The 14652-nt window shown below is 39.8% G+C and overlaps 1 protein-coding gene across 3 annotated transcripts; it reads left to right on the forward strand.

Annotated features, from left to right (window-relative positions):
- The first annotated feature begins 10121 nt into the window (after window positions 1-10121).
- Window positions 10122-14128, forward strand: LOC148032005 (small ribosomal subunit protein uS8z/uS8w-like). Of its 3 annotated transcripts, none has more exons than XM_087682616.1 (4): window positions 10122-10264; window positions 10362-10521; window positions 10945-11105; window positions 13913-14128. In XM_087682616.1, the coding sequence occupies exons 2-4, from the start codon at window positions 10389-10391 to the stop codon at window positions 14009-14011; spliced, it is 393 nt and encodes a 130-aa protein (XP_087538742.1). In that variant the 5' UTR covers window positions 10122-10264; window positions 10362-10388; the 3' UTR covers window positions 14012-14128. The 3 variants fall into 3 exon arrangements, with proteins under 3 accessions (XP_087538742.1, XP_087538741.1, XP_087538743.1); XM_087682615.1 differs by having other exon boundaries at window positions 10128-10264; window positions 10377-10521; XM_087682617.1 differs by having other exon boundaries at window positions 10146-10264; window positions 10346-10521.
- The last annotated feature ends 524 nt before the right edge of the window (window positions 14129-14652 follow it).

The raw sequence follows: 14652 nt of genomic DNA on the forward strand, positions 1-14652 counted from the left end.
TCATGGCTTGGCATAGTTGGCATTTTTTCATGTTATGTTGCAAATTACGAGATCAAGTAAGTGTATGCCTTGAAATCACATGCAAATTGAACTCCTTACACAAGGTAACTGAATATTCTCAGTATGCTCAAATGTTTGTTCTACCTCTTCTATAGAGTTTGTCCAACACCATTCTATTGCTCTTCTTACCTTGAATACTCTTGCAAATTCAAGATTCCAAATTTCCAAGTAAAATCATAAGGATTATATTCATTCCATGGTCTTTGTTTACCAATACATATACATGATCGAAAGTCTTCCCAACATGCTCTACTTCAATGGTAGACTTTATACTCCACCACCTCATTCTCATAAACTATGAATACTTGGCACTCTGAGTGAGGTTAACTTTCACCTAGAGCATTCAATACTTCTTGTTGCTACTCATAAATGATTGTGAGGTTTTTATGAGGAGTTTCACCTTAAGTTTGGAATCAAAGTCAACAATTGTTCAAAGTTAATTATAAAGAAGATTTAGCCAAAACATAGAACAACTCCTTCAAATCATGCAAAGTTATCATTTTAGAATTGTGTAACTCAATGTCTTCATGTAAAGAGTTTGTTCTCATCCCATTTTTTTTGCTTTAGTTTGATAATGAGGTTTTAACTTAAGCTATATGATGCTCCTTATATTCATTATCGATGGATTCCTCATCTTTGAATCTTCGTGAACATTTTATGAGTGGGTTCCTTAAAGGTTGGAATCAAATGTGACAATCAAATTTTCCAAAGTTCATTGTAAACAAGATTTAGCCAAAACATTGAACAACTAACTCCTTTGCTATGTATAACTACTTGTGCAAGTTATCCTCCTATGCCATACGCATGTTCACACACACACACACACACACACAAGGGGGGAGAGAGAGAGAGAGAGAGAGAGAGAGAGAGAGAGAGAGAGAGAGAGAGAGAGAGAGAGAGAGAGAGAGAGAGAGAGAGAGAGAGAGAGAGAGAGAGAGAGAGAGAGAGAGAGAGAGAGAGAGAGAGGACAAAAGAAAAGATAGCTTCAAAGGCCAACACACTAAGAATATAGCTATGCTAAGGAAGGATGTGCTAACTCAAAAGATGATACATACATAAAAGTGACACTTAGGACTTCTTTAGCATTCTTGCTCTATGAGTCCCTTGTTTCAATCCCATGGCACTATGCCTTTGATTGATGTGTAATTAGGAGCTAAAGCATGATCAATGGTTGCATATGATAGACCTAGTGGATACTATTGACACAACTTGTAGTTGAAAATATCTAAAGGATCTTTAGGAAGAGCATATTCTTGTGATTACAATTTCTATCATGGCCACCACTATGGGATGATTAAATTGGTTTCCAAGGTGGTTAATCGATATTGGGCTAGCCACTGGAGGTCCCTCATGATGTTGCCATTTACTTACAAAATCATGGCTAAGATCCTTGTTACACAAATAAAGCACTCGTTGGCTAGGATTGTTCACCCCAAGTAGTATGGATATATCTATGGCAACATGATCTGATACTTAATCTAATCTTCTCTATTGATCATGCAATGTCACTACAAATTGATTTTGTCCTAATCAATCTTGATTTGGACAAACCCTACAACTACATCAACTAGTATTTTGTAATTGCAATCCTCCATTCTTGTGGATTTGGTCCACACTTCATAAGAATGGTCTCTACCTTGGTTAGTGATGTTATGGCCACTATGTATGTAAATGGGCTTTCAACCACCCCCTTTTCCCTCAAGAGTTTGATCTGACAAGGATGCCCTATTGCCCCATTAGTGTTCACTTTGGTGATAGATCCACTTCTTAGATAGATTAGAAGGTTTAGGAGGGAGTGATCAAAGGCATCCTGATGCTTGGGGGTCAGTAATTCCCTACACAATTCTTTGTTGATGACAATGCGAAACTCATTCAAGATGATCAGGAGTCTATATGATTGCTTTATGTAGGTCTATGAAGTTTTCACCTCTCCCTCCCTCCCTCCCTCCCTCCCTCCCTCTCTCTCTCTCTCTCTCTCTCTCTCTCTCTCTCTCTCTCTCTCTCTTTTTGTGCTTCTCGAATCAGTATAATAGTATATCAAAGATTGGGCTACTATATTTGAGCTAGGAGAATTCTCTACGCTGGCTACTCATCTATGGCTTTTAGCTCATTCCTAAGGGGCAACTAATTTACTAGCTAGGTTGCTTGGTTGGTTTTGGAGTAACTCTAAAACAACAATTTGAATGGCTCTACAAAAAAATTCAAGCTAAAGTCTCCTATTGGTGGTAGCAAGACTTGCTTTCCTTTGGAGAGAAGGTAACAATACTTAGGTCTATCCTTATAGCTTCTTTGACATTTGTTGGGCCAATTTTACCTTTTAACAAGACCATTTGGAACAAATTTGAAAACCCCTTTAGGAACTTTCTACGGTCATAAGAAGGTAAGAAGAAGATACCCCAAAGCATTTGGGGTGTGCTCACAATTGATAAGCAAGATGGTGGATTAGGCCTCGAGCTACTACATGAAAAAGGACTTCGGCTTGGTCTTGTGTAAACGCCCCGAACAATGTAGTATGCTTAACAATTATGATATTTGCTTGTTTTCGAGATTTAATAGAAAAGAGAATGAACACTTAAAGCTGAAAATGAAAATTACTCACAAAATTACAGCCATAAAAATGTAAAAGTAATGGAGACAAGATTGAGGGTTGAAGATGGGCAACCCCCCCCGAAGGAATGTATTTCTGCTCAACCCAAGTCCCTTAGGGAAGAGCTCAGTTACAATCAACCTGAGAGTGAGAAGAAGTAATTCTCACTCTCACAAGATCATGCAAAGATGTACAAACACACATGCATTATCTATTATGCAATGATAAGAACTGATTTCTTTACAGTATGAGAGAAGAAAAAGGGAAATTCAGCCTTTCTCCATCATTGATCAGCAGTACATGGATAGAGCTTGCTTCTTGTAGCTAAAATGGAAGAAAGAGCTCAAGAAGGAGGTGCTGTAATGAATTTACAGGCTTGCTGTCTTGTAAAACAACAGTGATAGAAGAGGGAATATGGAGGAATTTGATAATGGAGAAGTGGGGGATGATGATGGGGATGGATGGGGCCAGTTTCTGTCTATCTGTGGGTGTTGTACATGAGTTTACAGCAAAGAAAAATGATGTTAAATGAAGAAAAACGAGCTCTTATTTATAGGAGAGGGGAGAGCTAGTACAAAAGGGGAAAGTGGAGTAGCACAAGACAAGTGTCCAGCCACATGTCATGAGATGTGACAAGTGGTGGGACACTTGGAAACTTGTGTGACAAGTGACACTTGTCTCTTCTCTATGGCCTTCCTTTTTGGGTTGAATACTGTCAAGAATAGAAACAACCAAATTTAGTAAGCACAGTCAGAGTACAGAACTTACTATTTTTAGAATGACATCCCTATTTTTTAGGACTAGCATTTTTAGGCTAATTCGAGGCTCCTAAAATTTAGGAACCTCCTAAAATTTAGGGATCTCCTAGAATTTAGGGACCCCCCCAATATGGGTATCATATGAAAGCTTTTTCCGTGTACATCGCAAAAATGGTATCCGAATCTTCATGTGACTTTCCTATGCAAAGAAATGTGCATTTCAAGCTTTCAGCCCACACATGCACATTATACAAGCATTTCATGATCATGCCATCTTGTTGATTGTAACTGTCTGTTCTGGTGGATCTAGCCCACACTTCAAGGCATCAATCCTTTATGTGTGCGAGTCTAACCCTGATATGCGTGAGTTCTAGTCACAGGCGCCCAATCGGGTCATATAGGTGGAAGTGTGAACTATCTTTTCTCTAACCCACCGTGTGGGTCCACCATAACCTGTGACCACTCATCAGTGGCCAGCTCCAATGCACTTTTCTTTATATCTAATTAGTGCAAAGGAAATAAATTTAATAAATCATTATATAGACAAATTAATGAAAAAGGATACAAATTCTGTTTCTATAGAGTTGTGACAGCCCTCTGGCTTTTATTCGGCTGTCCTCAGCTGAAAATCTTCTTGATATTGTTGTAGAATATTTGGGTAATCCTTCATGAATTTTTCATCTACCCACTGTGCATCTGTGGTGGGTAGATTCTTGAATTTTAGCAAGAATTTTCGTGTCACAAGGCCACTTCTCGTGGTTCGATCCTTGAGAAACAAAATCTTTTCAGGTTCCAAGAGTTGCTCTGTTTCTTCAACTTCTGGGGGATCTTCAGTAATGGGTTCCTTTGGTTCTGGTCCTATGTAAGGTTTTAGCAAACTTACATGTGAAAAGCATTGTGTATTTTCCAATGAGTAGGAAGCTCAAGTCGATAAGAAACTTCATTTATTTTCTCAATCACTTTGAAGGGTCCAAAGTATCTACGGAGAGCTTTGGAAAAGATGAATTTTGACCAGAACCTTGTTTGAGCCTGCTTTTATCAAACTTTAGCAAGACATATTGACCTTTTTCAAAAGCCAAAGGTCTTCTTCGTTTATCTGCTTGCTTCTTTTGTCGCTCTTGCGCAACTTTGATAGTGGCTCGAACTTGATCCATTGTTGTTTTTAAATCTGAAGCAAACTCATCAGCAGCAAAAATCTTATCTTTAGTGTGAATAATTGGAGGAGGAATCACTTTACCCTGTACTATTTCATTTGGAGCTTTCCCTGTGGATGAGTGCACTGTATTGTTGTAAGCAAACTCCAATAATGGAAGATATTTCTCCCATTGTGACTTATGTTCACTAACATAAGCTTTCAACATATCCAAAAGAGTGAGATTCATCACCTCTGTTTGGCCGTCAGTTTGAGGATGAAAAGCTGAGGAGAACTTTAAAGTGGTTCCCAAATTCTCAAATAAAGCACGCCAAAAGTTACTTGCGAATTTGGAGTCTCTATCTGAAATGATCTCAAAAGGCATACCATGTAATCTGAAGATATGTTGAATGAAAAGTCTTGCAGCTTGTGCGGATTTCAATGTTTTATGACATGGAATAAAATGTGATTGCTTGCTAAATCTATCAATTATGACCCAAATCATATCATGACCTTGAGGTGTTCTTGGAATACCTGAGATGAAATCCATTGTGATAGATTCCCATGGATCTTTGGGCACTGGAAGAGGTTGCAACAATCCTGGAATCTTCTGCCTATCATATTTGGATTTTTGGCATACCAGACAAGCCTCGATGAAGTTATGTGTATCTTTTCGTAATGTTGGCCAATAAAAGTAGCACTCAATTGCACTTAGAGTGGCTGCCCTCCCTCTATGCCCTGCATAAGGGGGTTCATGACTTTCTTTAAGCACCTTTTGTCAAACAGAAAGAGTGACACAAAGGCGATTGTTCATGAGAAGGTAACCGTCTTTGATGGAATAATCTGGATGAGAACCTCCTTGCTGTAAATTTGACCAAACTGCTGCAAAATCAGTATCTTCATCATAAGTATTCTTCATCGTTTGAAAATCTTCATGATGAGCCACTGTAATAGTTGCAATGCGAGGCACTCTAGAAAGTGCATCAGCAACTACATTTTGTTTCCCTGGAGTGTACATAATTTGAAAATGAAACATAGACAAGAAATTTTCCCATCTTGCATGTTTCTCCTGCAAATGCTTTTGAGTCTTGAAATACTTCAAGCTTTGATGATCGGTTTTAATAAGGAATTCATTGCCTAAAAGATAATGTTTCCATATCTTTAAAGCATGAACCACTGCTAAGAGCTCATTTTCATAAATGTCATACCTTTTCTCCACATCATTTAGACGGCGGCTTTCAAAGGCTACGGCATGGCCTTCTTGATTTAGCACTGTACCAATACAATCACCGCAAGCATCTGCTTCCACCACAAATGGTTTTACCAGATCTGGAATGATAAGAACAGGTCCAGAAGTAAGAGCTGTTTTCAGCCTTGTGAAGGCTGCCTTCTCTTTTTCCTTCCATTGGAAAGAGATCTTCTTCTTTGTAAGGTCATGAAGTGGAGAAGCCATATGTGCAAAATGCTTGATGAAGCGGCGGTAATAAGAACATAAGCCAAGAAACGATCGCACCTCATGTACATCACGAAGATGAGGCCATTCTTGGATTATCCTGATCTTTTCAGGATCCATTTGAATCCCTTCAAAAGAGATGACATGCCCAAGGTAATTTATTTTATGCATGAAAACATGCGATAAGCAGCTGCATGATGTCACCTTTGAACTTTGCACCTTAATAAAAAAGCAAGTGTTGGGGGCATCCATGATCAAAAATGAAATTTTCTAAGGGCCTTGGCCACTGTGGTTGCTGTTGCATCAGGGATGGGTTTTGCTTTGCACCACCTTGTCAGATAGATACTCTGTCATCACAATGATGTACCAGTTCCCATCCAGGGAGGGAGGAAATGGGCAAAGCAAATCCCAACCCAGCAAATGGAAAGACTCTTGGACCTGTATGGGTTCTAAAAAGCTTGTATTGGTTGGAGGACTTTTGGTAATCTGACATGTTGCGCAATTTTGAACAAAATGAGAGATGGTTTGCCGCATTTGTGGCCAATAAAAACAAGTGCGCATGCGCTGTAAAATGCGATGGAAACCCAGGTGACGTGCCAATGGGTGTTTGTGATAGTACTCTAGATAGGGGCCCATTAATGCTTCCAACAAATATATCCTTAGAGGTTGATTGTTGGCTTGGTAATAAAGGACTTGATCTATGATTAGATATCTTTGCTGATTTGGGTGTAGATCTTGAGCTGATGGATGACATGTTGGATGGCAGGGTCTTGGTGTTGAAAAGAGGCCATTCGATCAAGTTGCACGTGAAGATCTTGTGGTAATGGTAATTGAAATTGCGCGGCAATAAATTCAGTGCGGGAAAGGCCATCAGTGATGTAGTCGATAGCCCCGCGTTGGTATTTGAGCTCAAAGGTGTACTCTTGCAATGCCAATGTCCATCGGAGGAGCCGTCCATGGGGATGGTGTTTGTGTAGGAGAGTGACTAAGTAAGGGTTGATGATTTGTTTCCACTATAACTTATGCACCGTGCTGATAAGGAGGAAACTTTGTAAATGCCCACACAATTGCTAAAAGTTCTTTCTATCTAGTCGCATAATTTTGCTATGCAGTTGTTAAAGCTCTGCTTATGAAAGAAATTGGATGCCATCAGCCATTGGAATCTTACTACAATAATGTGGCTATTAAACCTTGGTTTGATGTGTCAGTTTGCAATAGGAAAGGCTTGTTGAAGTTAGGATGAGATAGCATGGCGGACCATTGAATGACACGCTTAAGTTCTTGAAAGCCTTGTCGGCATTGATCTAACCATTTGTACTTGGTGCCTTTTTTAAGTAGTTGTCGTAAAGGGAAGGTGAGGCTTGCCAAATTAGGGAAAAACTTGAGTGAAAAATTCACCATTCTAAGGAAACTTTACTGATTTTTGACATTCGAAGGTGATGGATAGTTCTGAATGGCTAAAATTTTTGCACGGTCCACCCGAATGCCATTTGTTGAGATTATGAAGCCCAAAAATTTAAGTTTGGTAGCACCCCAATGGCATTTCCTCAACTGCAACTATAGGTTGAATTGGCGGATGTAGGTAAGAACCTCATAAAGAACCTGCAAATGTTGTGCCCAAGTTGTTGCATGGACAAGAATGTCATCCAAATACACCAACACCACTCCTTTTTGAATCAAATCTTGAAAAATATGATTAGCCATTCTTTGAAATGAGCTTCTTGCATCTGATAAGCCAAATGCCATTTGATTGAATTTATAAATACATGTGGGTGTTCTGAAAGCCGTTTCGTGAACATCTCTAAGATTGATTGGTATCTACCAATACCCAGACGCAAGGTCAAGTGAAGCGAAGTAGCGGGATTGGCCTAATTGGTTAAATCATTGACTCGGGGCAAAGGGTAGAGGTCATGTATTGTAATTTTGCTAAGTGGTCTGAAGTCGATGGAGAATCAATAAGAGCCATCATCCTTGTGAACAAGGTGGGGTTCTAATGCCCAAGAGCTATGAGAGGGTGTGATGATACCTTTGGCCAGCATCTCTTGTATTGCATCATTGATGATGGCATTCTCCTTTGGGGACCTTCTATGTGTGGGCATCTTGATGGGGTGGTCATGAGTTGTATTGATGGAATGAGAAATAGGAAGGTTGACTATAGAGGATCTGAGGGGGGTTTGGAAGAGGGTTGGGAATTGACGAAGGAGTGATCTGATGCCTATGGTGTGGGCTTCGACATCAATGATAGTGCATTGTGTTACAAAGTTGGGCCCTGAATTGGAATACAGCAAAGGGATAGGAAGGGTCTTGGGTAGAAGTAAATGGTGGGTATCAAATTGTAGATGGGCTTTGTGTTTGCTAAACCAATCGCATCCTAGGGTGATGGGGAAGAGTTGTCTTGAGAGAACATAAAATGTATGATGGAAAAGGTTATTTGAAATGTAAAAAGTGTAGTGAGTTAATGCATTGGATGTATACAGTTCTTTCTTATCTTACAACAAAACAGAAATTGGACTGGTTGTGGATGTTTGTAGACCTAATTAGGTGACTATAAATGAGAGCTAATTGAAGAAATAGCACTTCTAGAATCTAATAGGGCTTTATGAGTAGTGTCATGCAAGTGAACAATAGTAGAGCATACGTGGCATCTGGAAGAGATCGTGGCTTCCATATGTGGGTGGGGCCCTTCCATCAGCCACCCGCTCAAAGGTTTTCCAGCAAGGCCGTGAGGGTTGTCGAATCGGTGATCGCCACTTGGGAGTTCTACAGTTGTTGAGTGGCAAACCAACAGCGGTAGTGCCTCTTGACATGTTTGTAATTGTTTTGCAGTAAAAGCATTTAGGCCTTCCTTGGGCATCTCGCTTAAGTAAAGAGCAGCGATTGATATATTGGGAATTTTGAAAATTGTGTCATTGGTGTGACTATCTGGGATTGACCTACACCTTTTGTATATCAACATCCATTGGTGATGTAGTATCTACAGGCAGATGATGAGTATTTGGCATAGGTGGTGGATGAAATGATGGTACTTCTTCTGATTGGTCACTGCCTCTATTCTCTGAGCAAGCTGAATTGCAGAGTGAAAAGAGGTTGGTCCTTGATCACGTACCTTTCTGGAGATGTCATGTCAAAGGCGAGGCCACAATAAGAAAAGTTTCATTTCCTTTGACATGGTTGGATCTACCCGCAGTAGAAGTTGTGTCATCTTCACTGCAAATTTTGCCATAGGTTTTTGATGCTGCTGCTTAAGGTTCTTAAGTTGCTACATAGCTATTTGAGTTATATTGTTATGGGTGAAATCTTGTATCAACATGGACTTGAGGGCATTCCAGTCTTGCTTGACTTCTTATGATTGCTGAGTGTATTAGGTAGTAGCCACGCCTTCCAACAAGGAGTAAGCTTCCATGGCATGTCTGTTGGCCGGCCAATTGTGATAGGTTGCGACGTTTTGGAAATGATCTAGCCAAGTGAGGACATTCTCAGTGGGTAAACCTGAAAAAGGCTTGGGTTGGATTTTGGAATCAACATGGGTATGGTTTGTAGTTGAGAGTTGATTAATGTGATTCTGGCTTATCAGAGCTTGATTTGTTTGATTTACTTGAATGATTAAATCACTAACAACTTGAAAAAGTTGCTCCATGGAAAGGGAGGGCATAATGACTGGGGATTCGTTGATGCGTCTTCAAAGTGGGGGAGCTAAGGGTCTGACGTGGTGAGAAAGACTGGCTCATATCGACTAGGTTGGTGAATACTTCGATGGGGGCTGTGGAAAAGCTTGGACTAGGCGCCTACTGTGTGCACTCAGGGAAAGATGGTGCTGAAAACGCTGCTACCCGCCGTCTCCACCAATGTAGTGTGCACACTATTGATAAAACCACTCCGAATCGCCTCCACTCGATCAGGCTTCCATTCCTTATATAGAGTTTGTCCTCTTCACATCAAGAAAGGTTTCTCTCAAGAAGAGACTGCCAACCACTTAACAACCACAATTGGGGCTTGTACAGGGACTTTTACCCGGATACCCTAACTGCCTGCTGCCACATGGCAAGGGGACAATACAATATAATTATTGAATTCTCCATAAAAAACAAAGAATCAACGAATCTAATTATTGGATTCTAAGGGTCCCTAGCAAGGGCCGACCTAGCCTAAATAGTGTGAAATGGAATTATGAAACCCTAGCTTTGTTGGCTCCATAAGGTTCGGCTGGGAGCTAAGAAAAATTTTCTTTTCGGACCGTCGTTCGCTCCCCTGCACGCCTTTGTCTTCACCAGTAGGTAACGATCTCTCTCTCTCTCTCTCTCAGGGTCAAGCGATCATCCCACTAGAACTGCGTTGTGACCTGGCTGTCGTCATAGCTTGCTTTTGTCACAGCTCTGTTGCTGGCAGGTTGCTTCAACCATGGTGAGGATCAGCGTGCTGAATGATGCCTTGAAGAACATGTACAATGCGGAGAAGCGTGGCAAGAGGCAGGTTCTCATTAAGCCTTCCTCGAAAGTCATCATCAAGTTTCTGACAGTCATGCAGAAGTTTGGTAACGCTCTCTCCGTGGCTTGTTCTGTTAGCTGCCTTTGTTCGTGGCTGGAATTTTTACCATAATGTTAGCAATTTTAGCGTTGTTTATCCCTCTGCGTTTGGTTCATGCTCTTGTGATCGGACATATGTGAAGATAATTGCATATAGAAAACTGATGACAGTAAACTTCATCGCTGGTTTCCCGATATGCGTCTGCTTAGTGCTTTAGCATACTACTTGCACAAGCGAATGTTAGCATTATTTATCCTGATGTATTTGGTCCATACTCGTTTGATTTGACAATATATGAAGATAATTGTATATAGAAAACTGATGACAGTAAGCCCAATTGCTGGTTTCCTGAGATGCATCTGTTTCGGGGTTTAGCATGCTATTTCTGCTAGTGCATACATCTCACTCTTTTGTCTGTGTTGCTGTTCAGGTTACATTGGGGAGTTTGAGCTGGTAGATGACCACCGAGCTGGAAAAATTGTTGTTGAGTTAAATGGGAGATTGAACAAATGTGGGGTTATCAGCCCTCGCTACGATGTCGGAGTCGGTGAGCTGGAAGCTTGGACAGCACGGCTTCTTCCTTCAAGACAGGTCAGACGAGAACTGAAATTGGGATTGTGTAAAGTTCTATGTATTTGATGAAGCGCAATTGTTGAATCAGAAGTAGGAAGTCTCTAGAACGTGTCTTTTGGCAAGGGATCTTGAGTTGCTTACACAGATCTCCAACTTGTACACGACTTGACACAAGCCATGCAAGCACAGAATGAATTTGTAGGAGTAGACATCAATTTCACCTCTTGCTATATCCAAACGGGCTCAACCTTGAGCCTCTGATCAGCAGCATATTGGGACAGGCATCCATTGCAAGGGTTCATGTCTCAAACACAATCTTGATGTGAGATTGATTTGCCAATGTTTGGACTCGGGAGTTCATACATGGTGATTAGATGAGATATGACACGAGGGAGTCCATAAGCCCTTGCTATAGGACTTGTTAACTATCCTAGCCTCGAGGTGTGTCTACACTACTAGATCCCTTAATTGCCCTAGAGCTAAAAGTGCAATTATTGTGGTAGTGACCCAATGGTCAATGGGGTACAAGGGACAATGCTATAGGTGACCATCCGAGATGTGCACTTGGTAGTAGATGGATACAATTGTGTGGATGTAAAACCAGCTTAGAGGCCATCCTACTTGTTTGTCTAACACTTATCACATTTGAGTGTGTCAACCATTGTAGTAACAGCTATATGCTATTGAAAACTATTGGTAATTTTGGTGATTGCAAGTAATTGCAACCAATATATGGAGAAAGGTGTTTGTATTGCTGTCTCACTTCTTTGAGTCATAGGGCTAATGATTGATTTGGTTCATAATGATTTATTGGTGAGGAAAAGCTATACTTGTATTGTCACAAGTAATGTCATTCTACGCATTGTGAAAGGAGATGCTCTAGTTTAGACCAACAATGGGAGGCATGAATCATTATATTGTTAGTGTGTGGATATGTCTATGTTTCTCCATGGCTCGATTATCATACTATTGTGTGTCAAGTGAGTGCACACTTGTGCACATGTTGGATCGTGGGCTTTTTGAAATGAAATTTTGGTCATGGGCTTTATGATATCAAATTTTTAGATTGTTTTTCGTGCAAGTGAATGTGTAAAAGGAGGAAAAATGGTACATTGAAATAGCTCAAAAAATAGTTTGACAAATTTTATTTGTTGGGGTGAAACATCCCATATCCTTTTTGAACAAGGGCTGTTCTAGCCATTCCTTGTAATTATGGATTTGTGGCTCCTTGTGGCATTGTTTTAGCAAACATATAATATGTTGTTAACAATGATTGATGCACTAGGATTTGGATTGCATCATGATCATTGCAAACAAGGGTAATCACACTACAAAAATCCATGGATATACTAGACCATCAAGAGTTTAAATTGATGCTAGAGCTCGACTTATTTGTGTTGTTCAATTTGTAAAGTTGGCACTACGAGTAGTAGTGCTTATATGCAGTTAGAAGGGATAATATGCGAAGTAAGATAAGTATCTACCAACCAAGCCCAAGGTCCAATGCAACTCAACATATTGGACATTGTGCATTGAAATGATTGAAAGGTTTAAGGAACTTACTTGTGGATATTTATTGTGAAGCATGTATACTTTGTCACGTTTGAAAGTAATACATATTCGATGAAATATTTTTGTATTTTCTTTATTTGGAGTGTCTACTTTTGGGCATTTGGATGGGCTAAAGCTTGATGGGTTGTGCGTTCCATCCTAGAATAAATCCCACAAAGTGAGGATATTTTTGGCAATGGTTGAGATGCAACTATGAACCTTGGTAACTTTGTTAGTGGCGACCTCATGGTGGATGTCTCTCAATTAAACTCTTGTATGGGTTTTACTCACCTCACCCTATAGTCTCATAGGTTGGTTGGTTGCAAAGGAATTGTAACAAATGGTTAGTCACTCAAAAGTTATAACAGTTGTTTGATAAATAGTGATACCATATAGCTAAATAAACAGCTCTCTTTTTTGGAAAATTTTGATAGTGTAGGTTTGCCTAGAATAAATATGTAATAAAAATGTACAACGTGGATGGTAGTTATGGAGGATAGATAAACTTTAACTACAAGAATGTGCTATTTAGTTGTCAAAAGTGGATGCAGCAATGGAAGCATGAAAGAATACTGAAGTAGATTGTTGAACACAAGATAGTAGAGAGAGGAAAGAGAAAGTACGAACATTGTAAATGAGTACTCAAAGATGTGTTTGGGAAATGGAATCCATATACCAAACATGAGATAGTCGTGTATGACAGTGAGTCATTGATTGCGTGGGCATTGACACCAGCTCCCTCTCTCCACAAGGCATGCACTGGGTCTGTAAGTGATGAATGATCGAATGTGGAGGAGCCCGAATATAGTTCAAAATAATGCCAAGAAAGTGATCAGGTTGGTCGGCATAAAATGCTAAAATTATCACTATAATGACCACTAAAAAATACATAAATAACTCAGTAATGCACGGCATACCTAGACTCACTCATGAGTTGACTAGATTGCTAACACTAGTTAGATCTAATGTCTTGATATTGTAGCATGGCATGCCTGAAATGGCAATTGTCATTATTACATTGTTCCAACGGGACCAAATGAAATATAGGGCATACAGTTTTATTTAAAATCAAGGTAAACAGAGCTTTTGAAAGCTTCGTGTTTGGATCCATAAATAATTTATATGTCATGAACTATGTGTTGATGCATTGGGTGGACCTTTTTATTTTCCAGCTAGTTAAATCCTGGAATGATTATTTTCAAGTACTTGAGAGGTCTCTCATAAGTTTGCTCAACTAATTCAGTGGTCTCTGATTCATTTGTTTTTTATGGCAGTTTGGTCACATTGTCTTAACTACATCTGCTGGAATCATGGATCATGATGAAGCTAGACGGAAAAATGTTGGTGGCAAGGTTTTGGGCTTCTTTTACTGAGTCCTCGTTAGAGGCCTGTTTAGTTTATTGCTCAACAATGAGCTTCTATGTAAGATTGAAATTTTGAACAGTCTTTTTACAATTTTGGAGAAATGTGGAGCCCTTGCCTTTTTCAGATAGTTGATTTGTTTCTTTTGCTGATCCAATGCCAGCATTTTTAGATGTGTCTATTTCTATCTGATTTTCTGTGTTTGTGCTTTTGGTTCTTTGAGTATAGCATTTTTTTGCCTACATGTTTCGATAGTAGCTAGGTTCAATGGTCTATATTAAGCAATTTTGTATCATAGGAAATTAAATCAAGGCAAACAGTTGACAAGGTGAGAAATTAATTTGCTGTTTCTTGGGAATTTATATAAACTGTTTTAGAGTGCTTTCACCAAGTAGCATGTTCAATTCTCCTGCAGCTTGCTGTAATGCATTATGGCCGCAGTGGATTTTGTGAAATCATTTGTTTTGGATTTAAAAACCTGGTCTCGTGTTGCTCATGAACTCTGCTCAAGTGAGAGGTGTGGCTGATTTCTGCTGTATATTGATGGTGACAGTGAGTGAGCTGGTTTTCTTGGTGCTCCACAAGTTGGCACTAGAATAGTGTGATGTCCTGTGAGTGTTCAGCAGTACCCAGACCTCCTCACAGCTTTTGA

Source organism: Lygodium microphyllum, chromosome 8 (genome assembly GCF_053477565.2).
Source record: "Lygodium microphyllum isolate KBCC chromosome 8, Lygodium_microphyllum_v1.1.10, whole genome shotgun sequence".
Classification (NCBI taxonomy): domain Eukaryota; kingdom Viridiplantae; phylum Streptophyta; class Polypodiopsida; order Schizaeales; family Lygodiaceae; genus Lygodium; species Lygodium microphyllum.

Coding starts and splice junctions, on each gene's coding strand:
- LOC148032005 (XM_087682616.1), top strand. CDS start 10,389: ATGGTGAGGATCAGCGTGCTGAATGATGCCTTGAAGAACATGTACAAT. Junction 10,522..10,944: donor GACAGTCATGCAGAAGTTTG/GTAACGCTCTCT, acceptor GTTGCTGTTCAG/GTTACATTGGGGAGTTTGAG. Junction 11,106..13,912: donor GGCTTCTTCCTTCAAGACAG/GTCAGACGAGAA, acceptor TTTTTATGGCAG/TTTGGTCACATTGTCTTAAC.